Source organism: Oncorhynchus keta, chromosome 19 (genome assembly GCF_023373465.1).
Source record: "Oncorhynchus keta strain PuntledgeMale-10-30-2019 chromosome 19, Oket_V2, whole genome shotgun sequence".
In the NCBI taxonomy this organism is placed as follows: Eukaryota; Metazoa; Chordata; class Actinopteri; order Salmoniformes; family Salmonidae; genus Oncorhynchus; species Oncorhynchus keta.
In genome coordinates, this window is record NC_068439.1 from 10,252,161 (window position 1) to 10,272,629 (window position 20,469).

Sequence of the window (20,469 nt, forward strand, 5' to 3'; positions counted from 1 at the left end):
GTTCCATTGATGTTTGATTTAATCAAATTACACAGTATTCTTTTTAAACAAATAAAACATTGAGAACATTAAATGCATTTCATAGTATCAGCCCTGCATGTTAAATCCCCACATTTAAATGCATGGCTCTTTCCTCTGCAATGAAATACATCCAACTTATGTTTGAATGCTTGTAAAAAAATAAAAAATAAAGTATTATTTTTTATTTTACTAGGCAAGTCAGTTAAGAACAAATTCTTATCTGCAATGACGGACTAGGAACAGTGGGTTAACTGCCCTGTTCAGTTTTACATTGTCAGCTCGGGGATTCGATCTAGCAACCTTTCGGTTACTGGCCCAACTCTCTAACCACTAGGCTACCTGCCGCTACCTTCTGCCCCGTATTGCATAAGTATTGCAGGCTAAGTCATACATTTCTTTAAATAATTTTATTTGCCCACCAACCCAAAAGGAGACAATGGCAATATCACCAACAAAAACAGAGACAAAGCACTTGCTTTCTCCATTTTGTCCTACCCAGCACCAGTCACGGTAGCCTGGGTGCCAGTCTTACCTTGCCAACTCCTTACAGAATTGCCATGTTTGGCTTGACAATGACAAAGTAGGTAAGAGCGCAAACAGATCTGGCACCAGGCTACAGCCATTGCGCTGCTATGTCCAATTCAAGATCCAGTACAGTATGTCCAGAACTCTCCATATACCTTCTTCAACCGTCACCTCTAAGGAAGAGAGAAAAAAAAAAGTCCTTTCATGGAAAAAATACAATAAAATAAAAAAAATCCTTGTTCTTCTCTTCTTCCCCCTCTGTTATCAAGTGTGACTCTTCTGTCGTTTCCAGAACCTCTTGACTTCGCCGTGTCCCTGCGGTGACACCACAATCACCCTGTGAGCCACATTCTGCCACACGAGACAGCCTAGGCCCTGGAGAATGAAAGACAGACAGAGAGAGTAAATACATTGTAAATACAACCCATATTTGTGCTTATATATTTTCCCTTTTGTACATCGTTACAACACTATATATATATATATATACACACAATATTACATTTACTCTTTTAGTCTTTATTCTTTTGGAACTTCTGAGAGTAATGTTTACTGTTCATTTTTATTGTTTATTTCACTTTTGTATATTATCTACTTCACTTCCTTTGGCAATGTTAACATGTTTCCCATGCCAAGAAGGCCCCTTGAACTGAATTGAGAGAGGGGGTTTAAGTAATAAGACAGAGGTAGTATCCCAAATAGCACCATATTCACTATGTAGGTGATAGGGTGCTATTCGGGATGCACTCAGAGACAGTACACTGTGTGTCTGTGCTGGAGCAATATAAAAGTAACCTAGATTGTACTGAGAGACAATGGATTACACGAAGAGAAGGTCAGACAAGCAGTTGCTACATGTGACAGGGCCTGCAGGTGTTAGGCTGATCATGCTAATGGTATTCTACCCTTGTTGAACAACAACCTGGTAGTTCAAATAGTCCAGAGGATGTGGTCCTTCTGTAGCTCAGTTGGTAGAGCATGGCGCTTGTAACGCCAGGGTAGTGGGTTCGATTCCCGGGACCACCCATACGTAGAATGTATGCACACATGACTGTAAGTCGCTTTGGATAAAAGCATCTGCTAAATGGCATATATTATTATTATATTCTATTATTATTATTATTATTATTATTATTATTATTATTATATTATTATTATATTAGAAGATTGTAGCAAGGCTAATTTAAGGGTGCACAGTTAATGTCAGATCATGTAATGAAAAAGCGGGATACTTAGTCACTTGCACATTGTAGTCATTTAGCAGATGCTCTTATACAGAGCGACTTACAGAAGCCATTAGGGTTAAGTGCCTTGCTCAAGGGCACATTGATAAGATTTTTAACCTAGTCGGCTCAGGGATTCAAACCAGCTCGGTTACTGGCCCAACACTAGGCTACCTGCTCTGGCATCGATGACCATAAATCCTGCTCCCCTAAGAAAGCAGCGGTGTTGTCCCCGTCTCTGGACCCCCCCCTCCCCAGGGTCCTAGGTTGTAATTACACCTCTGATCTCATGTTGCTCCCATGACAATAATGTTCAATGGTGAGTTCATGGACAGAGAGAGAGAGAGAGAGAGAAAATAAAACAAGATATCTGACCTGAGCTCTGTCCCGCAACACCTCAAAGTCAGCCTGGGAGAGGAACTGGTTATACAGCACTCCTGAGATGGACAGAGACACAGAGAGACAGACAGAGAGGTAGACAGGGAGGGAGGTAGAGAGACGAGAGAGAGAGAGAGAATGAAAAGGTACAGATAGCTTATAGGCAAGGTTAAAGGTGCAGCCCACATCAATACTCTATCACAACACATCTGAGAGCAGAGGTTCCACCAGACACATCACATCACATCACACAGCCTGTATTGACAGATTGCAATCCTACAGAGACAGGCCACCTTGTCAGTCATCCTACTATGGGAAGAAAATGAAACCCCAAAGAAATCAATCAGCTTTGTAAGTCCTCGCGGAGTAGCTAGAGGACAACGCAGGAGAAAGTAGAGGTCACCGATTATGATTTTATTTCAACGCCGATACCGATTATTGGAGGACCGAAAAACCCGCTACTGATTAAATCTGCCGATGTTTTGTAATAATGACAATTACAACAATACTAAATGAAGAATTGTAATTTAATATAAGACATAAATAAAAATCAATTTAGTCTCAAATAATGAAACATGTTCAATTTGGTTTAAATAATGCAAAAACAAAGTGTTGGAGAAGAAAGTAAAAGTGCAACGTGTGTCATGTAAAAAAAACTACAGTTTAAGTTCCTTGCTCAGAACATGAGAACATATGAAAGCTGGTGGTTCCTTTTAACATGAGTCTTCAATATTCCCAGGTAAGAAGTTTTAGGTTTTAGTTATTATAGGAAGTATAGGACTATTTCTCTCTATACCATTTGTATTTCATATACCATTGACTATTGGATGTTCCTATAGGTACTTTAGTATTGCCAGCCTAATCTCGAGCGTTGATAGGCTTGAAGTCATAAACAGCACAATGCTTGAAGCACAGCGAAGAACTGCTGGCAAACACACGAAAGTGCTGTTTGAATGAATGCTTACGAGCCTGCTGCTGCCTACCACCACTCAGTCAGACTGCTCTATCAAATCATAGACTTAATTATAATATAATAACACACAGAAATAAGAGCCTTGGGTCATTAATATGGTCAAATCTGTAAATGATCATTTCGAAAACAAGACGTTTATTCTTTCAGTGAAATACGGATCCGTTCCGTATTTTATCTAACGGGTGGCATCCATAAGTCTAAATATTGCTGTTACATTGCACAACCTTCAATGTTATGTCATAATAATTTTAAATTAATAACGGTCTTTGTTAGGAAGAAATAGTCTTCACACAGATCGCAATGAGCCAGGTGGCCCAAACTGCTGCATATACCCTGACTCTGCTTGCACAGAACGCAAGAGAAGTGACACAATTTACCTAGTTAAAATAAATTGATGTTAGCAGGCAATATTAACTAAATATGCAGGTTTAAAAACATATACTTGCGTATTGATTTTAAGAAGAGGCATTGATGTTTATCGTTAGGCACATTGGAGCAACGACAGTCCTTTTTTTCACGAATGCACTTTTTAAATCATCACCCGTTTGGCGAAGTAGGCTGTGATTCAATGATGAATTAACAGGCACAGCATTGATTATATGCAATGCTGGACAAACTAATTAAACTAGTAATATCATCAACCATGTGTAGTTAACTAGTGACTACGTTAAGATAGTTTTTTCTTTTGTAAGTTAAGTTTAACGCTAGCTAGCAACTTACCTTGGTTCCTTGTTGCACTCGCGTAACAAGGGGTCAGCCTGCCACGCAGTCTCCTCGTGGAGTGCAATGTAATCGGCATCCAACAATGCCGATTACCGATTGTTATGAAAACTTGAAATCGTCCCTAATTAAAAATCGGCCTCTAGTAGAAAGTACCTCAGAGTAGGTCAGGATATTTCTGCATCAAAACGTGGTTGAAGTGGTGGCCGTGGCCAATCGCAGACTGAACCTTTTACAGGCCGCATCTTTGACAAGAGAAACTTCTTCCCTTTTCTTCTCATGATTGTTACTTCTCAAATATTATCTTATTTTAAAACACATACAGTGCCTTCAGAAATACATTTGCTAAAAATTAAAAAGGTTTCTACTTGTCATTATGGGGTATTGTGTGTAGATGGGTGAGTAGAAAAATATACATTTAATGCATTTTGAATTCAGTAACACAACAAAATGTGGAATAAGTCAAGGGGTGTGAATACTTTGAGTATTCGGCATTGTGGGTCAATTATCTTTTCTACTATATCTGATTTTAGTCATTAAGTTCACACTGAAGACGTATTACCATTGCTGTTACATATATACAGTGCCTTGCGAAAGTATTCGGCCCCCTTGAACTTTGCGAACTTTTGCCACATTTCAGACTTCAAACATAAAGATATAAAACTGTATTTTTTTGTGAAGAATCAACAACAAGTGGGACACAATCATGAAGTGGAACGACATTTATTGGATATTTCAAACTTTTTTAACAAATCAAAAACTGAAAAATTGGGTCGCACTTGTTGATTCTTCACAAAAAAATAGTTTTATATCTTTATGTTTGAAGCCTGAAATGTGGCAAAAGGTCGCAAAGTTCAAGGGGGCCGAATACTTTCGCAGGGCACTGTGTATATATACATAGAAACATTTAGTTTTTTCATGGCCGGGTAAGTCAAAACAGTGTCACTCTCAGTTTCACTGACAAAATGTTTCTATGCAGAAAAAACCCTGGGAGTGCTGATCCAGGATCAGTTTAGCCTTTCAGAACAAAATTAATAGTATTAACATGGATAGAGGGGACCTGATCCTAGATAAGCACTCCTACTCTGAACCACTTGATACATACTGGTTTCATTTCAAAGCACTGAAGTCTTACGGCCTGTTTTTCCCCCCAGCAACTGAATTCCTGTCAACGGCACGTCTCACATGGTTCTTACCAGAGATCAGAGACACTGGGTGAGAGAGTGTGACCTTACCAACCATTAGGTGGGACGGACATAATTCATCACAATGACAAAAGAGAAACCTTCTCATGAAAACTCGTATTAAAACACAACACACACACATAAATACACACACACACACACACACACACACACACACACACACACACACGGCCTCACCCTCAGAAAACTGTAGTCGATCTCTCTCCAGTTCCCATAGTCTGATCTGGTCTGTGATGGTGGGGGGCAGCACTGGGTTCTGAGAGACACAGAGATAGTAGGTAGAAGTAGGCTTTGTTCCAAATGGCTATTCACTATGTCGTGTACTACTTTAGACCAGGGCCCATAGGGAATAGGGCCCATAGGGAATAGAGATCTGATCAAAAGTAGTGCACTATATAGGGAATAGAGTTCCATTTGGACCAAAACCTTAGTCTGACATGGTAATGTCAGGATGAAATAGGAGTAATGAACCTCCAGCATGGGAGTCAAACAGGTCAGTCAGATATTACTGTAATCAACAGAACACAGAGAGGAGGAAGAGACAAGAGAACGAGGAGGCGAGAGAAAGACAGCTTGAGACAGAGAGAGGGAGACCGAGAGGGACAAAGAGTGAGACAGCGACAGACAGTGCAAGACGGACAGAGAGGGCGAGACGGACAGACAGGGCGAGACAGATAGAGAGAGCGAGACAGACAAATAGAGAGAGCGAGACAGACAGACAGAGAGCGAGACAGACAGACAGACAGACAGAGAGCGAGACAGACAGACAGAGAGCGAGACAGACAGACAGAGAGCGAGACAGACAGACAGAGAGCGAGACAGACAGACAGAGAGCGAGACAGACAGACAGAGAGCGAGACAGACAGACAGAGAGCGAGACAGACAGACAGAGAGCGAGACAGACAGACAGAGAGCGAGACACAGACAGAGAGCGAGACAGACAGACAGAGAGCGAGACAGACAGACAGAGAGCGAGACAGACAGACAGACTGATGAGGGAGCAGATTGATATTTGGAGGTACCTGTTTGAGCATGACAGGATGTGCTCTGGTCCTTAGAAAGTGGAGAATCTGAAAAGCACAAAAACTTGACCGTAAAAACTTCCCCACACAACATAAGAAGCACCAATCCACCATTTCATGTGCAGTATAACAATCAACTAAAACACACAGACTGAAAGAGACGAAAACATACATACTTTCCCAAACAGCTCAACCATGAATAACAGTGAGTACCAGAACTCCAATATACTGAACAGACAAATCCATTAACACAAAACCTGACAAACTCCAAGCTGCCATTATGTTGTTCAGTAGTGTAAAGTAACCTGCCATCTGTTGTGAGGAGTGCCTACCTGCCGTGAGGAGTGCCTACCTGTTGTGAGGAGTGCCTACCTGTTGTGAGGAGTGCCTACCTGTTGTGAGGAGTGTCTACCTGTTGTGAGGAGTGCCTACCTGTTGTGAGGAGTGCCTACCTGTTGTGAGGAGTGTCTACCTGTTGTGAGGAGTGTCTACCTGCCGTGAGGAGTGCCTACCTGTTGTGAGGAGTGCCTACCTGTTGTGAGGAGTGCCTACCTGTTGTGAGGAGTGCCTACCTGCCGTGAGGAGTGCCTACCTGTTGTGAGGAGTGCCTACCTGTTGTGAGGAGTGCCTACCTGTTGTGAGGAGTGCCTACCTGTTGTGAGGAGTGCCTACCTGTTGTGAGGAGTGCCTACCTGCCGTGAGGAGTGCCTACCTGCCGTGAGGAGTGCCTACCTGTTGTGAGGAGTGCCTACCTGCCGTGAGGAGTGCCTACCTGTTGTGAGGAGTGCCTACCTGTTGTGAGGAGTGCCTACCTGTTGTGAGGAGTGTCTACCTGCTGTGAGGAGTGCCTACCTGTTGTGAGGAGTGCCTACCTGTTGTGAGGAGTGCCTACCTGTTGTGAGGAGTGCCTACCTGTTGTGAGGAGTGCCTACCTGTTGTGAGGAGTGCCTACCTGTTGTGAGGAGTGCCTACCTGTTGTGAGGAGTGCCTACCTGTTGTGAGGAGTGCCTACCTGTTGTGAGGAGTGTCTACCTGCTGTGAGGAGTGCCTACCTGTTGTGAGGAGTGCCTACCTGTTGTGAGGAGTGCCTACCTGTTGTGAGGAGTGCCTACCTGTTGTGAGGAGTGCCTACCTGTTGTGAGGAGTGCCTACCTGTTGTGAGGAGTGCCTACCTGTTGTGAGGAGTGCCTACCTGTTGTGAGGAGTGCCTACCTGTTGTGAGGAGTGCCTACCTGCCGTGAGGAGTGCCTACCTGCCGCGGGGAGTGCCTACCTGTTGTGAGGAGTGCCTACCTGCTGTGAGGAGTGCCTACCTGCCGTGAGGAGTGCCTACCTGCTGTGAGGAGTGCCTACCTGCTGTGAGGAGTGCCTACCTGTTGTGAGGAGTGCCTACCTGTTGTGAGGAGTGCCTACCTGTTGTGAGGAGTGCCTACCTGTTGTGAGGAGTGCCTACCTGCCGTGAGGAGTGCCTACCTGTTGTGAGGAGTGCCTACCTGTTGTGAGGAGTGCCTACCTGTTGTGAGGAGTGCCTACCTGCCGTGAGGAGTGCCTACCTGTTGTGAGGAGTGCCTACCTGCCGTGAGGAGTGCCTACCTGTTGTGAGGAGTGCCTACCTGCCGTGAGGAGTGCCTACCTGTTGTGAGGAGTGCCTACCTGCCGTGAGGAGTGCCTACCTGTTGTGAGGAGTGCCTACCTGCCGTGAGGAGTGCCTACCTGTCGTGAGGAGTGCCTACCTGTTGTGAGGAGTGCCTACCTGTTGTGAGGAGTGCCTACCTGCCGTGAGGAGTGCCTACCTGCTGTGAGGAGTGCCTACCTGTTGTGAGGAGTGCCTACCTGCCGTGAGGAGTGCCTACCTGTTGTGAGGAGTGCCTACCTGTTGTGAGGAGTGCCTACCTGTTGTGAGGAGTGCCTACCTGTTGTGAGGAGTGCCTACCTGTTGTGAGGAGTGCCTACCTGTTGTGAGGAGTGCCTACCTGTTGTGAGGAGTGCCTACCTGTTGTGAGGAGTGCCTACCTGTTGTGAGGAGTGCCTACCTGTTGTGAGGAGTGCCTACCTGTTGTGAGGAGTGCCTACCTGTTGTGAGGAGTGTCTACCTGTTGTGAGGAGTGTCTACCTGTTGTGAGGAGTGCCTACCTGTTGTGAGGAGTGCCTACCTGTTGTGAGGAGTGTCTACCTGTTGTGAGGAGTGCCTACCTGTTGTGAGGAGTGCCTACCTGTTGTGAGGAGTGCCTACCTGTTGTGAGGAGTGTCTACCTGTTGTGAGGAGTGCCTACCTGTTGTGAGGAGTGCCTACCTGTTGTGAGGAGTGCCTACCTGTTGTGAGGAGTGCCTACCTGTTGTGAGGAGTGTCTACCTGTTGTGAGGAGTGCCTACCTGTTGTGAGGAGTGCCTACCTGTTGTGAGGAGTGCCTACCTGTTGTGAGGAGTGCCTACCTGTTGTGAGGAGTGCCTACCTGCTGTGAGGAGTGCCTACCTGTTGTGAGGAGTGCCTACCTGTTGTGAGGAGTGCCTACCTGTTGTGAGGAGTGTCTACCTGCTGTGAGGAGTGCCTACCTGTTGTGAGGAGTGCCTACCTGCTGTGAGGAGTGCCTACCTGTTGTGAGGAGTGTCTACCTGTTGTGAGGAGTGTCTACCTGTTGTGAGGAGTGTCTACCTGTTGTGAGGAGTGTCTACCTGTTGTGAGGAGTGTCTACCTGTTGTGAGGAGTGTCTACCTGTTGTGAGGAGTGTCTACCTGTTGTGAGGAGTGTCTACCTGTTGTGAGGAGTGTCTACCTGTTGTGAGGAGTGCCTACCTGTTGTGAGGAGTGTCTACCTGTTGTGAGGAGTGCCTACCTGTTGTGAGGAGTGTCTACCTGCTGTGAGGAGTGCCTACCTGTTGTGAGGAGTGTCTACCTGTTGTGAGGAGTGCCTACCTGTTGTGAGGAGTGCCTACCTGTTGTGAGGAGTGCCTACCTGTTGTGAGGAGTGCCTACCTGTTGTGAGGAGTGTCTACCTGCTGTGAGGAGTGCCTACCTGTTGTGAGGAGTGCCTACCTGTTGTGAGGAGTGTCTACCTGCTGTGAGGAGTGCCTACCTGCTGTGAGGAGTGCCTACCTGTTGTGAGGAGTGCCTACCTGTTGTGAGGAGTGCCTACCTGTTGTGAGGAGTGTCTACCTGTTGTGAGGAGTGCCTACCTGTTGTGAGGAGTGCCTACCTGTTGTGAGGAGTGCCTACCTGTTGTGAGGAGTGTCTACCTGCTGTGAGGAGTGCCTACCTGTTGTGAGGAGTGCCTACCTGTTGTGAGGAGTGCCTACCTGTTGTGAGGAGTGCCTACCTGTTCTGAGGAGTGCCTACCTGCCGTGAGGAGTGCCTACCTGTTGTGAGGAGTGCCTACCTGTTGTGAGGAGTGCCTACCTGCCGCGGGGAGTGCCTACCTGTTGTGAGGAGTGCCTACCTGTTGTGAGGAGTGCCTACCTGTTGTGAGGAGTGCCTACCTGCCGCGGGGAGTGCCTACCTGCCGCGAGGAGTGCCTACCTGCCGCGGGGAGTGCCTACCTGCCGCGAGGAGTGCCTACCTGCCGCGAGGAGTGCCTACCTGCCGCGAGGAGTGCCTACCTGCCGTGAGGAGTGCCTACCTGTTGTGAGGAGTGCCTACCTGTTGTGAGGAGTGCCTACCTGTTGTGAGGAGTGCCTACCTGTTGTGAGGAGTGCCTACCTGTTGTGAGGAGTGCCTACCTGTTGTGAGGAGTGCCTACCTGTTGTGAGGAGTGCCTACCTGTTGTGAGGAGTGCCTACCTGTTGTGAGGAGTGTCTACCTGCTGTGAGGAGTGCCTACCTATTGTGAGGAGTGCCAACCTGTTGTGAGGAGTGCCTACCTTTTGTGAGGAGTGCCTACCTGTTGTGAGGAGTGTCTACCTGCTGTGAGGAGTGTCTACCTGTTGTGAGGAGTGTCTACCTGTTGTGAGGAGTGTCTACCTGTTGTGAGGAGTGTCTACCTGTTGTGCGGTGATGCCGTTAGCGATGGCTTGCTGTACTGACTCCCTGGTAACCTGGGCTACCACCACGTTAGGGAAGCGATAGAGACACTCACTAAACAGAGCCACCAAAGCGATCTGCAGCTCAGAGTCTGAGGAGGAGAAGACAGGTGAATAACGTAACACTAATTCACTACCACCTGGATATGAGAATGAGCCAATCAGAAAACACTTCAACTAAACGAACAGTACGTAGCAGTTATCTGACAGACAGGAGATAAATAACGAAATTAGTCAACATTATGCTTCCGTTACGAATATATTAAATAACATCAATTACTGTATCTATGTATAAATACCGTGATTCAAACAAGTGTCAACACATTATTTTAAGTGACAGAAATTAAATAAGTTACCAGACTATTCAATAGCACCTGGAAATTAATAATAAATGAAATACTACAATCTCAAACCATGAGAGAGGGATTTACACACAGGAATGAATCCTAAATTGAGATCAACACAGAGAAGTCAGAGTTGAGGAGGACATCTTGAAATTGGTCAATGGGAGATTTGAATGAAAACTTGAGTTCCTCTGGTTTCTGTGGTCCACACTGTCAGACCGCAGAGGTAGACCTTCCATCGGTACATACTGGTATAAGCATAGAGCCGATAGTTGGTTTCCACGACGATGAAACCTGAATCTCCAGTCCCTGGGGTAGCGCCCATAGCGGTGGAGGAAGAGTTGGCGGAGACGCCAGCAGACAGAGTGATGGCCAGCCTGGTGGGGTAGTACCTTCTAGACTTCCTCTGAGGAGACCAGAGAGAGAGAGGGTAGGGGGTACAAGAGGACAGTGAGAGGAGATAACATGTTATTAGTGTCTGTCCATGTTATTAGTATGTCTATTCTGTGCTGTCCTAATATCTTGCTCTTCCACCATGTTTTTAGTTTGTTTGTTTATTTGATAGCACGTACAAAAAAATACAAAAAAAAATACATTCTACAAGCTTTAACACGGAGAAGGTATTGCGATTCGTTTGAAAACAGCATTACAGCGGCTCCCGAGTGGCGCAGCGGTCTAAGGCACTGCATCTCAGTGCTAGAGGCGTCACTACAGACACCCCGGTTCGATTCTAGGCTGAATCACAACCGGCCGTGATTGGGAGTCCCATAGGGCGGCGCACAATTGTCCCAGCGTCGTCCGGGTTTGGCCGTCATTGTAAAATAATAATTTGTTCTTAACGGACATGCCTAGTTTAAAAAAAAAAAAAAAGGTTAAATTAATACAAATAAAATATGCACAGGTTTTATCGTCCTCTCAGCAATTCTTTCTTAATTACAATGGTCCCTCACATAAGCTTTTAAAATGCTATGACACTCTGTGGAGAGTGGGCCTGGGAGTGTTTAGGTTACTGTAAACTTGGTATCGTTTGATTGGTCAATGGGGGTTGGTTTTGGGTTAAAAGGTTACCCCTTCAGATGTTATGAAATGCCTTTTGTTCTCTCTGTTATCCTGGTTCCAGTCCATGGAGGAAGGTTGTATGATCCATTCTCATTTCCTAGAGGCTTCGAGGCCCAGTAAGCCTCTCTTTGTTCCTGCTTTGTCCTGTAAGTTAACTTTAGCATCTATATGGTTGGAATAATATGGAATAATACGGAATAACATGGAATAATATGGTATAACATGGAATAATATGGAATAATATGGAATAATACGGAATAACATGGAATAATACGGAATAACATGGAATAATATGGAATAACATGGAATAATACGGAATAACATGGAATAACATGGGATAACATGGAATAACATGGAATAACATGGGATAATATGGAATAATATGGAATAATATGGAATAACATGGAATAATATGGAATAATATGGAATAACATGGAATAATATGGAATAATATGGAATAATACGGAATAACATGGAATAATACGGAATAACATGGAATAATATGGAATAACATGGAATAATACGGAATAACATGGAATAACATGGGATAACATGGAATAACATGGAATAACATGGGATAATATGGAATAATATGGAATAATATGGAATAACATGGAATAATATGGAATAATATGGAATAACATGGAATAATATGGTATAACATGGAATAATATGGAATAACATGGAATAATATGGTATAACATGGAATAATATGGTATAACATGGAATAATATGGTATAACATGGAATAATATGGAATAACATGGAATAATATGGAATAATATGGAATAACATGGAATAATATGGTATAACATGGTATAACATGGAATAACATGGAATAACATGGACTAATATGGAATAATATGGAATAATATGGAATAACATGGAATAATATGGTATAACATGGAATAATATGGTATAATATGGAATAACATGGTACAATATGGAATAATATGGAATAACACGGTATAATATGGAATAACATGGAATAACACGGAATAACATGGAATAACATGGTATAATATGGAATAACATGGAATAACATGGAATAATATGGAATAATATGGAATAACATGGAATAACATGGAATAATATGGAATAATATGGAATAATATGGAATAACATGGAATAACATGGAATAATATGGAATAATATGGAATAACATGGAATAACATGGGATAATATGGAATAATATGGAATAACACGGAATAATATGGAATAACATGGAATAATATGGAATAACATGGAATAACATGGAATAATATGGAATAACATGGAATAATATGTAATAACATGGAATAATATGTAATAACATGGAATAATACGGAATAACATGGAATAATACGGAATAACATGGAATAATATGGAATAACATGGAATAATATGGAATAATATGGAATAACATGGAATAACATGGAATAACATGGAATAATATGGAATAACACGGAATAATATGGAATAACACGGAATAATATGGAATAACATGGTATAACATGGTATAACATGGTATAACATGGAATAATATGGAATAACATGGAATAATATGGTATAATATGGAATAATATGGAATAACACGGAATAACACGGAATAATATGGAATAATATGGAATAACATGGAATAACATGGTATAATATGGAATAATATGGAATAACATGGAATAATATGGAATAACACGGAATAATATGGAATAACATGGAATAACATGGAATAATATGGAATAACATGGAATAATATGGAATAATATGGTCTTGTAATGATAACTTTTTTTGATAACTGATGCTTTGTATAACTTAAACTTTATGCCTTTGTATGTGTATCCATTAATTTTACTAAGTCATTAAATATTGTTTTTTTGATATAGATAATTCTCAAACCAATTCTTGCTAGTCAACGTCAACTCATTGCCTAATGCTTGCTTGTACATTTAAATGATGTTTAACATTTTAATAGGCTAATTGCTTAGTCTTATTACGAATCACATGTGAGGTATTCATTTATATATACACACACGCCAAATATTACTGTCCAACTACAAATTGTAGCTACTTTGCTAATTCTCCTTCACCATATCTCACCTTCCTCTGGAAGACGAGGCCGAACTCCCTCAGGTGCTGTAGGAAGGTGAGCAGAGATTCACTCATCCCCTCCACTGAGTAGTCCTGGGACACAGGACAAGGGTGACAACATCAGTCGACACGAGAATATAAACAGAATATTCCATGATCTAATAATCCAAAATGACTACGAAATATTTTGGACATGACCGACACGACATCACGGCATACTGTGTAGAAATCAATCAGTGGTTGAAGTTGAGTGTTCTGCATGGAATGCAAGTAAGTCGCCAGGCAGCTCAAATTTCAGTACTACAAGACTCACCCTGCCTAGAGTCGAGAAACTGAGCTGGAACAAGAAGGACAGAATCTCCACCAAGTCCATTCCACGAGTCTGAAAGATGAGAAGGACAAGAAAGAGCACATAATACAGGGAGAGAAGTCTGTCTGTGGGCCTCTGTGTGCCTCTGTGTGCCTCTGTGTGCCTCTGTGTGCCTCTGTGTGCCTCTGTGTGCCTGACGACCTACCTGTGCCGTGTTGAGGTACTGTAGGGTGAAGTACCAGAGCTGAGAGGCTGTGTCCAGGAGGAGGAACTGGAAACCAGCTGAGGTGATACAGGGAGCATCTCCAGCCTCACTGGAGGAGGGGAAGAGGTGTAGGATACATGAGAAAGAGGATAGAAAAGAAAGGAACAGAGGGATTTAGAGAGGAACAGATGGATTTAGAGAGGAACAGAGGGATTTAGAGAGGAACAGAGGGATTTAGAAATAATATTGTGGTGGGGTAAAAAATATATATATATATACATGGAAAACAGAAGAATTGAAAATCCCAAACACATTAACACAAAAATAATGTAGGTAAAATAGTGATAAAAAATACAAAATGACAAGAAATAAAGTGTGTATGTGTTTAACATTGACTTCATAGCGGTCCCTCTGTGAGGTGGTACCTACGTTCTCATGAGGCCAGCCTGAATGAGGAGCTGGGACAGGTCCTGGCTGACTGCAGCACTGGGACAGCCCACCATGAAGTGGAGAACCACCTCCCAGCGCTCCAAAGCATACTTATCCAGACTCTCCACGTCACGGGCATGTCTGTCAGGACCAAGACTGTCACCCTGGTCTGCCCACGACTTACCCCTGAGAGGAGGAGGAGGAGGAGAGAGAGGAGGAAGAGGACGTGGTGGAAGATGAGGAGGTGGTAGTGGAAGAGTAGGTAGTGGAGAAGGAGGAGGAACAGGAAGGGGAGGAGCCTTATGAAAGACATGTTCACCAAGTTTTAGCTTTGGTAGTTCTACTGCTAGCATATTAAACCCCAATATGTATTGTAGATACTAAATACCTTACAAATGAAAGAGTTGACTTACCCTCCTAATAATGCTATTCTCAGGTTGTCTTTGAATACGGGGTTCAGAATGTTTCCCTGCAGGCCTCCCTGCAGCTGCTGGCTGTGCCATAGTCTGAGACCAGACAGCACAGCGACACACTGATCATGGTCCCTGAAGAAGAAAATCAGGCCATTTTAGAACACAAACTACACAAACTGAAGGTTTACTGAGTCATTTAACAACCTGGCTGATTGAATTTACAATACAGCATTGGACAGGTACTATGTATGATTCAGATTCATAGACTTACTTTTCACTGTCTTTTTTCACCCAAAGCGCCACCGCGGCCTGAGGAAGGGGTTGGTCTAGAAACAGCATTCGCATTACATAATTCTTGGCCAATGGGGGGAGCTCTCTGTCAAGCAAGGAAACAAGCAGATAAATGACTCCCTGATTTACCTTGCATATGAGTCCAGTAATACCCAAAATACCTATAGTCATGTATGTAAACTCAGCAAAAAAAGAAACACCCTCTCACTGTCAACTGTGTGTATTTACACCAAACTTAACATGTGTTTTATATTTGTATGAACATACGATTCAACAACTGAAACAAACTGAACAAGTTCCACAGACATGTGACTAACAGAAATGGAATAATGTGTCCCTGAACAAAGTGGGGGTCAAAATCAAAAGTAACAGTCAGTATCTGGTGTGGCCACCAGCTGCATTAAGTACTGCAGTGCATCTCCTCCTCATGGACTGCACCAGATTTGCCAGTTCTTGCTGTGAGATGTTACCCCACTCTTCCACCAAGGCACCTGCAAGTTCCCAGACATTTTTTTTTTTGGGGGGCCATAGCCCTCACCCTCCGAGCCAACAGGTCCCAGACGTGCTCAATGGGATTGAGATCCGGGCTCTTCGCTGGCCATGGCAGAACACCGACATTCCTGTCTTGCAGGAAATCACGCACAGAACAAGCAGTATGGCTGGTGGCATTGTCATGCTGGAGGGTCATGTCAGGATGAGCCTGTAGGAAGGGTACCACATGAGGGAGGAGGATGTCTTCCCTGTAACACACAGCGTTGAGATTGCCTGAAATGACAACAAGCTCAGTCCGATGATGCTGTGACACACCGCCCCAGACCATGACGGACCCTCCACCTCGATCACGCTCCAGAATACAGGCCTCGGTGTAACGCTCATTCCTTCCACTATAAAACACAAATCTGACCATCACCCCTGGTGAGACAAAACCGCGACTCGTCAGAGAAGGGCACTTTTTGCCAATCCTGTCTGGTCCAGTGACAGTGGGTTTGTGCCCATAGGGGACGTTGTTGCCGGTGATGTCTGGTGAGGACCTGCCTTACAACAGGCCTACAAGCCCTCAGTCCAGCCTCTCTCAGCCTATTGCGGAAAGTCTGAGCACTGATGGAGGGATTGTGCGTTCCTGGTGTAACTCGGGCAGTTGTTGTTGCCATCCTGTACCTGTCCCACAGGTGTGATGTTTGGATGTACCGATCCAGTGCAGGTGTTGTTACACGTGATCTGCCACTGTGAGGACGATCAGCTGTCTGTCCTGTCTCCCTGTAGCGCTGTCTTAGGCGTCTCACAGTACGGACATGGCAATTTATTGCCCTGGCCACATCTGCAGTCCTCATGCCTTCTTGCAGCATGCCTAAGGCACGTTCACGCAGATGAGCAGGGACCCTGGGCATCTTTCTTTTGGTGTTTTTCAGAGTCAGTAGAAAGGCCTCTTTAGTGTCCTACATTTTCATAACTGTGACTTTAATTGCCTACCGTCTGTAAGCTGTTAGTGTCTTAACAACCGTTCCACAGGTGCATGTTCATTAATTGTTTATGGTTTATTGAACAAGCATGGGAAACAGTGTTTAAACCCTTTACAATGAAGATCTGTGAAGTTATTTGGATTTTTAATTATCTTTTAAAGACAGGGTCCTGAAAAGGGGACGTTTTTTTTTTGCTGAGTTTATATGTTACAAGGTGCAAAAAAAACGTGTAGACAACCTGTGTTCTGTTCCATATATGTCATTAAATAATAGCTCACGGTATTATGTACATTACAGATCAATTGTGTACTAAACCATAGCAAATAGCAGGACTTGTACATGTCATATTTTACAGTTACTTTAACAGTATTGTTTAAATGGACTGATCCTGTACCTGTAGACAGCCAGACATGTGGCCGGATGATTGTACAAGCGGTCTAAGATCTCTGGGCTCAACTCTTTCAGATACTCATGGAGGTTCTTGCATTGTAACTGAACGCGCAGCTTCATCTTCTACAGACGACAAAAACATGTTTAAAAAAAGATGCAAAATGACAACTATAGTAAGAATGAAAAGTGTTTCGTCTATGGCTAACATAATGACACAATCTGAAGAATACAAGCTTAGCTAGCAAGCTAACGATGATGGAATAAAGCGTTATAAAGTGAGACAGAAAGTGTAATCAACCATGTACATCGACATTGTATTGTTTACCTTATGTTTGGGTATCGGAAAGGTCCAAAATAATTCCTATAAACTAATCAATTCAGAAATGTTCAGCATCTTCATTTTCTCAGCAAGTGAATAGAAGCCATGTTGGATGATCACGTGATTCAGACATCCAGAAGGAGCGTTCTGATTGGCGCAACTCCTTTTGCTGCGGTCAACGCCACAGTGAAATGTAAATGTAGTATTTTATTTTCTATAAATTAAAGATTACAATAATTGCTCATTTATACATTTGTAAACATGAAGTAGGTTGATTAGATACATTCACTGTCATTACCTGACAGCGTTGGCAAAATGTAGAAGGGAAAGGATAAAAGCAACACGAAACATGTTCTAAAGACATGTTTTAAATGCAAAAATCACACTTGAAAAATCAGTATTCGAATCTCATTCAAAATCCTGCGGCTGCAATCCAACTGATGTGGCAAAGGCATTAAAATGCTTAGCACCGCGGAGCGATTAGCCTAAGCCTCATTACAAGTAATGAAGGGCAATGAATAGCATAACAATTGTGTTTTCGCCAATACGATCTCAAGTTTGCATTACATTGATCAAACACATTCTTGTTTACAGACAAAAGAAGGGAGAAGAATATTGAAGGAGGTCCAGGAGAATGGGGAAGCATCTCAATCTCTTCTCAGGGGTCCCTTTTCTCTTTATCTGTACAAATCAAATCAGAAAAAGTAGCATATCCACTCGCTCACGAGTAAACATTTAGAATATGTACAGTTTGTCACATTGTGGTGCAGGACAACATAAAATGGAATAGATTGATGAATCTGGTGGTGAGAACGGCTCAGAAAATCCTTGGTGAATTGGTGTTTTGAGTGAGATGTAACAGGTGTGTACATTCTACATTACCTGTAGAAGACAGCCTGTCCTTCATCTGCATATCTCATTTGTCTGGTGTGATAAACCATACCTTCTTTATTGCAGTGAGAGCAGCGCCTTTCAATCTTGACTTTGAGGAGGTCAGAGAGAAGACATTGATACAGTGGTATTCAAATCTGAGCACGGAGGTCCGGACTACTGCTGGTTTTCTGTTCTACCTGATAATTAGAAATGTGTCCCCGATTAGAGGGGATGAATGAAAATCAGAAGTGGAACTGTCTTTGGGGTCCAGCTTTGAATACACCTGCAGTAGTGTACTATTACACAAAAAATGTCTCATTTGGTAGTTTATTGATCACTTTAGGAACTTTATAGGTGAATTCTTACCACAGCCCCCATGAATTCCCCCCACGAGTTCTGAGACCTCCACAGCAGCAGTGGACAGTTCTAGAGGGTTAAAGACAACTAAAGACTTGACATCTTGACCTGAAAAATACACACACAAAAAAAACTGTTATATCAAGGGTCCCATACTTATGATGACAATATTGTGACGACTATTTGTTTGTCTTTGTGAGAATAATTATCTAGCCAGGGGTGTATTCATTAGTCAGATTCCGTTGCAAAACACTTATTCTGTTGCAAAATATTTAGCAGCTTTATGGGACTAATGAATACATCCCTGATCCCAGATCTGTTTGTGCCGATGACACATATATACATACACATATACATATATATATATACACACACATACATTTTTTATTTATTTTACCTTTATTTAACTAGGCAAGTCAGTTAAGAACAAATTCTTATTTTCAATGACGGCCTAGGAACAGTGGGTTAACTGCCTGTTCAGGGGCAGTACGACAGATTTGTACCTTATAATATAATAATAATAATAATAATAATATAATAATATAAAATATTAAATTGTATTGTATTAAATACCTTGTCAGCTCGGGGGTTTGAACTTGCAAAGGCATTTTGTATTTATTCTGTAATGATTTAATACAATGAAATGCTGTTTAAATGCTGAAAACGTTGTCCCTATCAGCCTAGGTTCGCACTCGCAAATGCGAGTATTCTATTTCTTTGTAGGCTTGAAATAATTGAAATAATATAACCTAAATAATTCATTTAGGCTCCTTGTCTGGCTCATGACCTATTTAGTATTTATATGCTGTTTAATATGACGTAGCCTATTTCCATGATTATTCAAATACGTTTTATTCAAATCGGTATGGTTTGGTTTCAATACCTGTGAGCGCAGAGCGGTATTTCCAACCACTTGGTATCCAAGAGATCATCAGACTCTGGGGAAGTAGATAAAGAGCTTCATTGCCAAAATCCTGAAGTATCCCTTTACGCATCTTGCACTATGATGGGCGCATTTCATGTCTGTATAAGATGGAAGTGTCTCCTTGTCATGTACTGACAGATTGATGGGGCCAACCGACAGGACATGTTTATCTCTCCCCACCTTCCTCTTTCCCCGGCAGGACATGTTTATCTCTCCCCACCTTCCTCTTTCCCCGGCAGGACATGTTTATCTCACTCTCTCTCTCTCTCTCTCTCTCTCTCTCTCTCTCTCTCTCTCTCTCTCTCTCTCTCTCTCTCTCTCTATCTCTCCCAGCAGGACATGTTTATCTCTCTCTCTCTCTCTCTCTCTCTCTCTCTCTCTCTCTCTCTCTCTCTCTCTCTCTCTCTTTCTCTCTCTCTCTCTCCCGGCAAGACATGTTTATCTCACTCTCTCTCTCTCTCTCTCTCTCTCTCTCTCTCTCTCTCTCTCTCTCTCCTCTCTCTCTCTCTCGCTCTCCCAGCAGGACATGTTTATCTCTCTCTCTCTCTCTCTCTCTCTCTCTCTCTCTCTCTCTCTCTCTCTCTCTCTCTCTCTCTCTCTCTCTCTCTCTCTCTCTCTCTCTCTCTCTCTCTCTCTCTCACCCGGCAGGACATGTTTATCTCTCTTTTTCTCTCTCTCTCTCTCTCTCTCTCTCTCTCTCTCTCTCTCTCTGCCGGCAAGACATGTTTATCTCACTCTCTCTCTCTCTCTCTCTCTCTCTCTCGCTCTCCCAGCAGGACATGTTTATCTCTCTCTCTCTCTCTCTCTCTCTCTCTCTCTCTCTCTCTCTCTCTCTCTCTCTCTCTCTCTCTCTCACCCGGCAGGACATGTTTATCTTACTCTTCTCTCTCTCTCTCTCTCTCTCTCTCTCTCTCTCTCTCTCTCTCCCGGCAGGACATGTTTATCTCACT

At 43.2% G+C, this 20,469-nt stretch overlaps 1 protein-coding gene across 44 annotated transcripts; it reads right to left on the bottom strand.

The window, feature by feature from the left end:
• Nucleotide 1: 1 nt before the first annotated feature.
• Nucleotides 2-19,635, bottom strand: gtf2h4 (general transcription factor IIH, polypeptide 4). 44 transcript variants are annotated; one of them, XM_052469331.1, is made up of 23 exons: nt 19,478-19,635; nt 18,604-18,702; nt 17,371-18,434; nt 17,050-17,168; nt 15,176-15,280; nt 14,905-15,036; nt 14,492-14,677; nt 14,063-14,171; nt 13,861-13,929; nt 13,557-13,640; nt 10,672-10,828; nt 9,880-10,170; nt 9,480-9,699; nt 8,940-8,999; nt 8,660-8,879; nt 7,880-8,179; nt 7,500-7,779; nt 7,200-7,319; nt 6,720-6,779; nt 6,068-6,659; nt 5,223-5,301; nt 2,145-2,206; nt 2-921 (listed from the first exon to the last, which is right to left on the bottom strand). In XM_052469331.1, the coding sequence occupies exons 4-12, from the start codon at nt 17,163-17,165 to the stop codon at nt 10,016-10,018; spliced, it is 1,113 nt and encodes a 370-aa protein (XP_052325291.1). In that variant the 5' UTR covers nt 17,166-17,168; nt 17,371-18,434; nt 18,604-18,702; nt 19,478-19,635; the 3' UTR covers nt 2-921; nt 2,145-2,206; nt 5,223-5,301; nt 6,068-6,659; nt 6,720-6,779; nt 7,200-7,319; nt 7,500-7,779; nt 7,880-8,179; nt 8,660-8,879; nt 8,940-8,999; nt 9,480-9,699; nt 9,880-10,015. The 44 variants fall into 44 exon arrangements, with proteins under 44 accessions (XP_052325291.1, XP_052325286.1, XP_052325279.1 ...); XM_052469326.1 differs by having other exon boundaries at nt 6,068-7,319; nt 17,371-18,045; nt 18,308-18,434; XM_052469319.1 differs by having other exon boundaries at nt 6,068-7,319; nt 9,880-9,979; nt 10,020-10,170.
• Between the last annotated feature and the right edge of the window lie 834 nt (nt 19,636-20,469).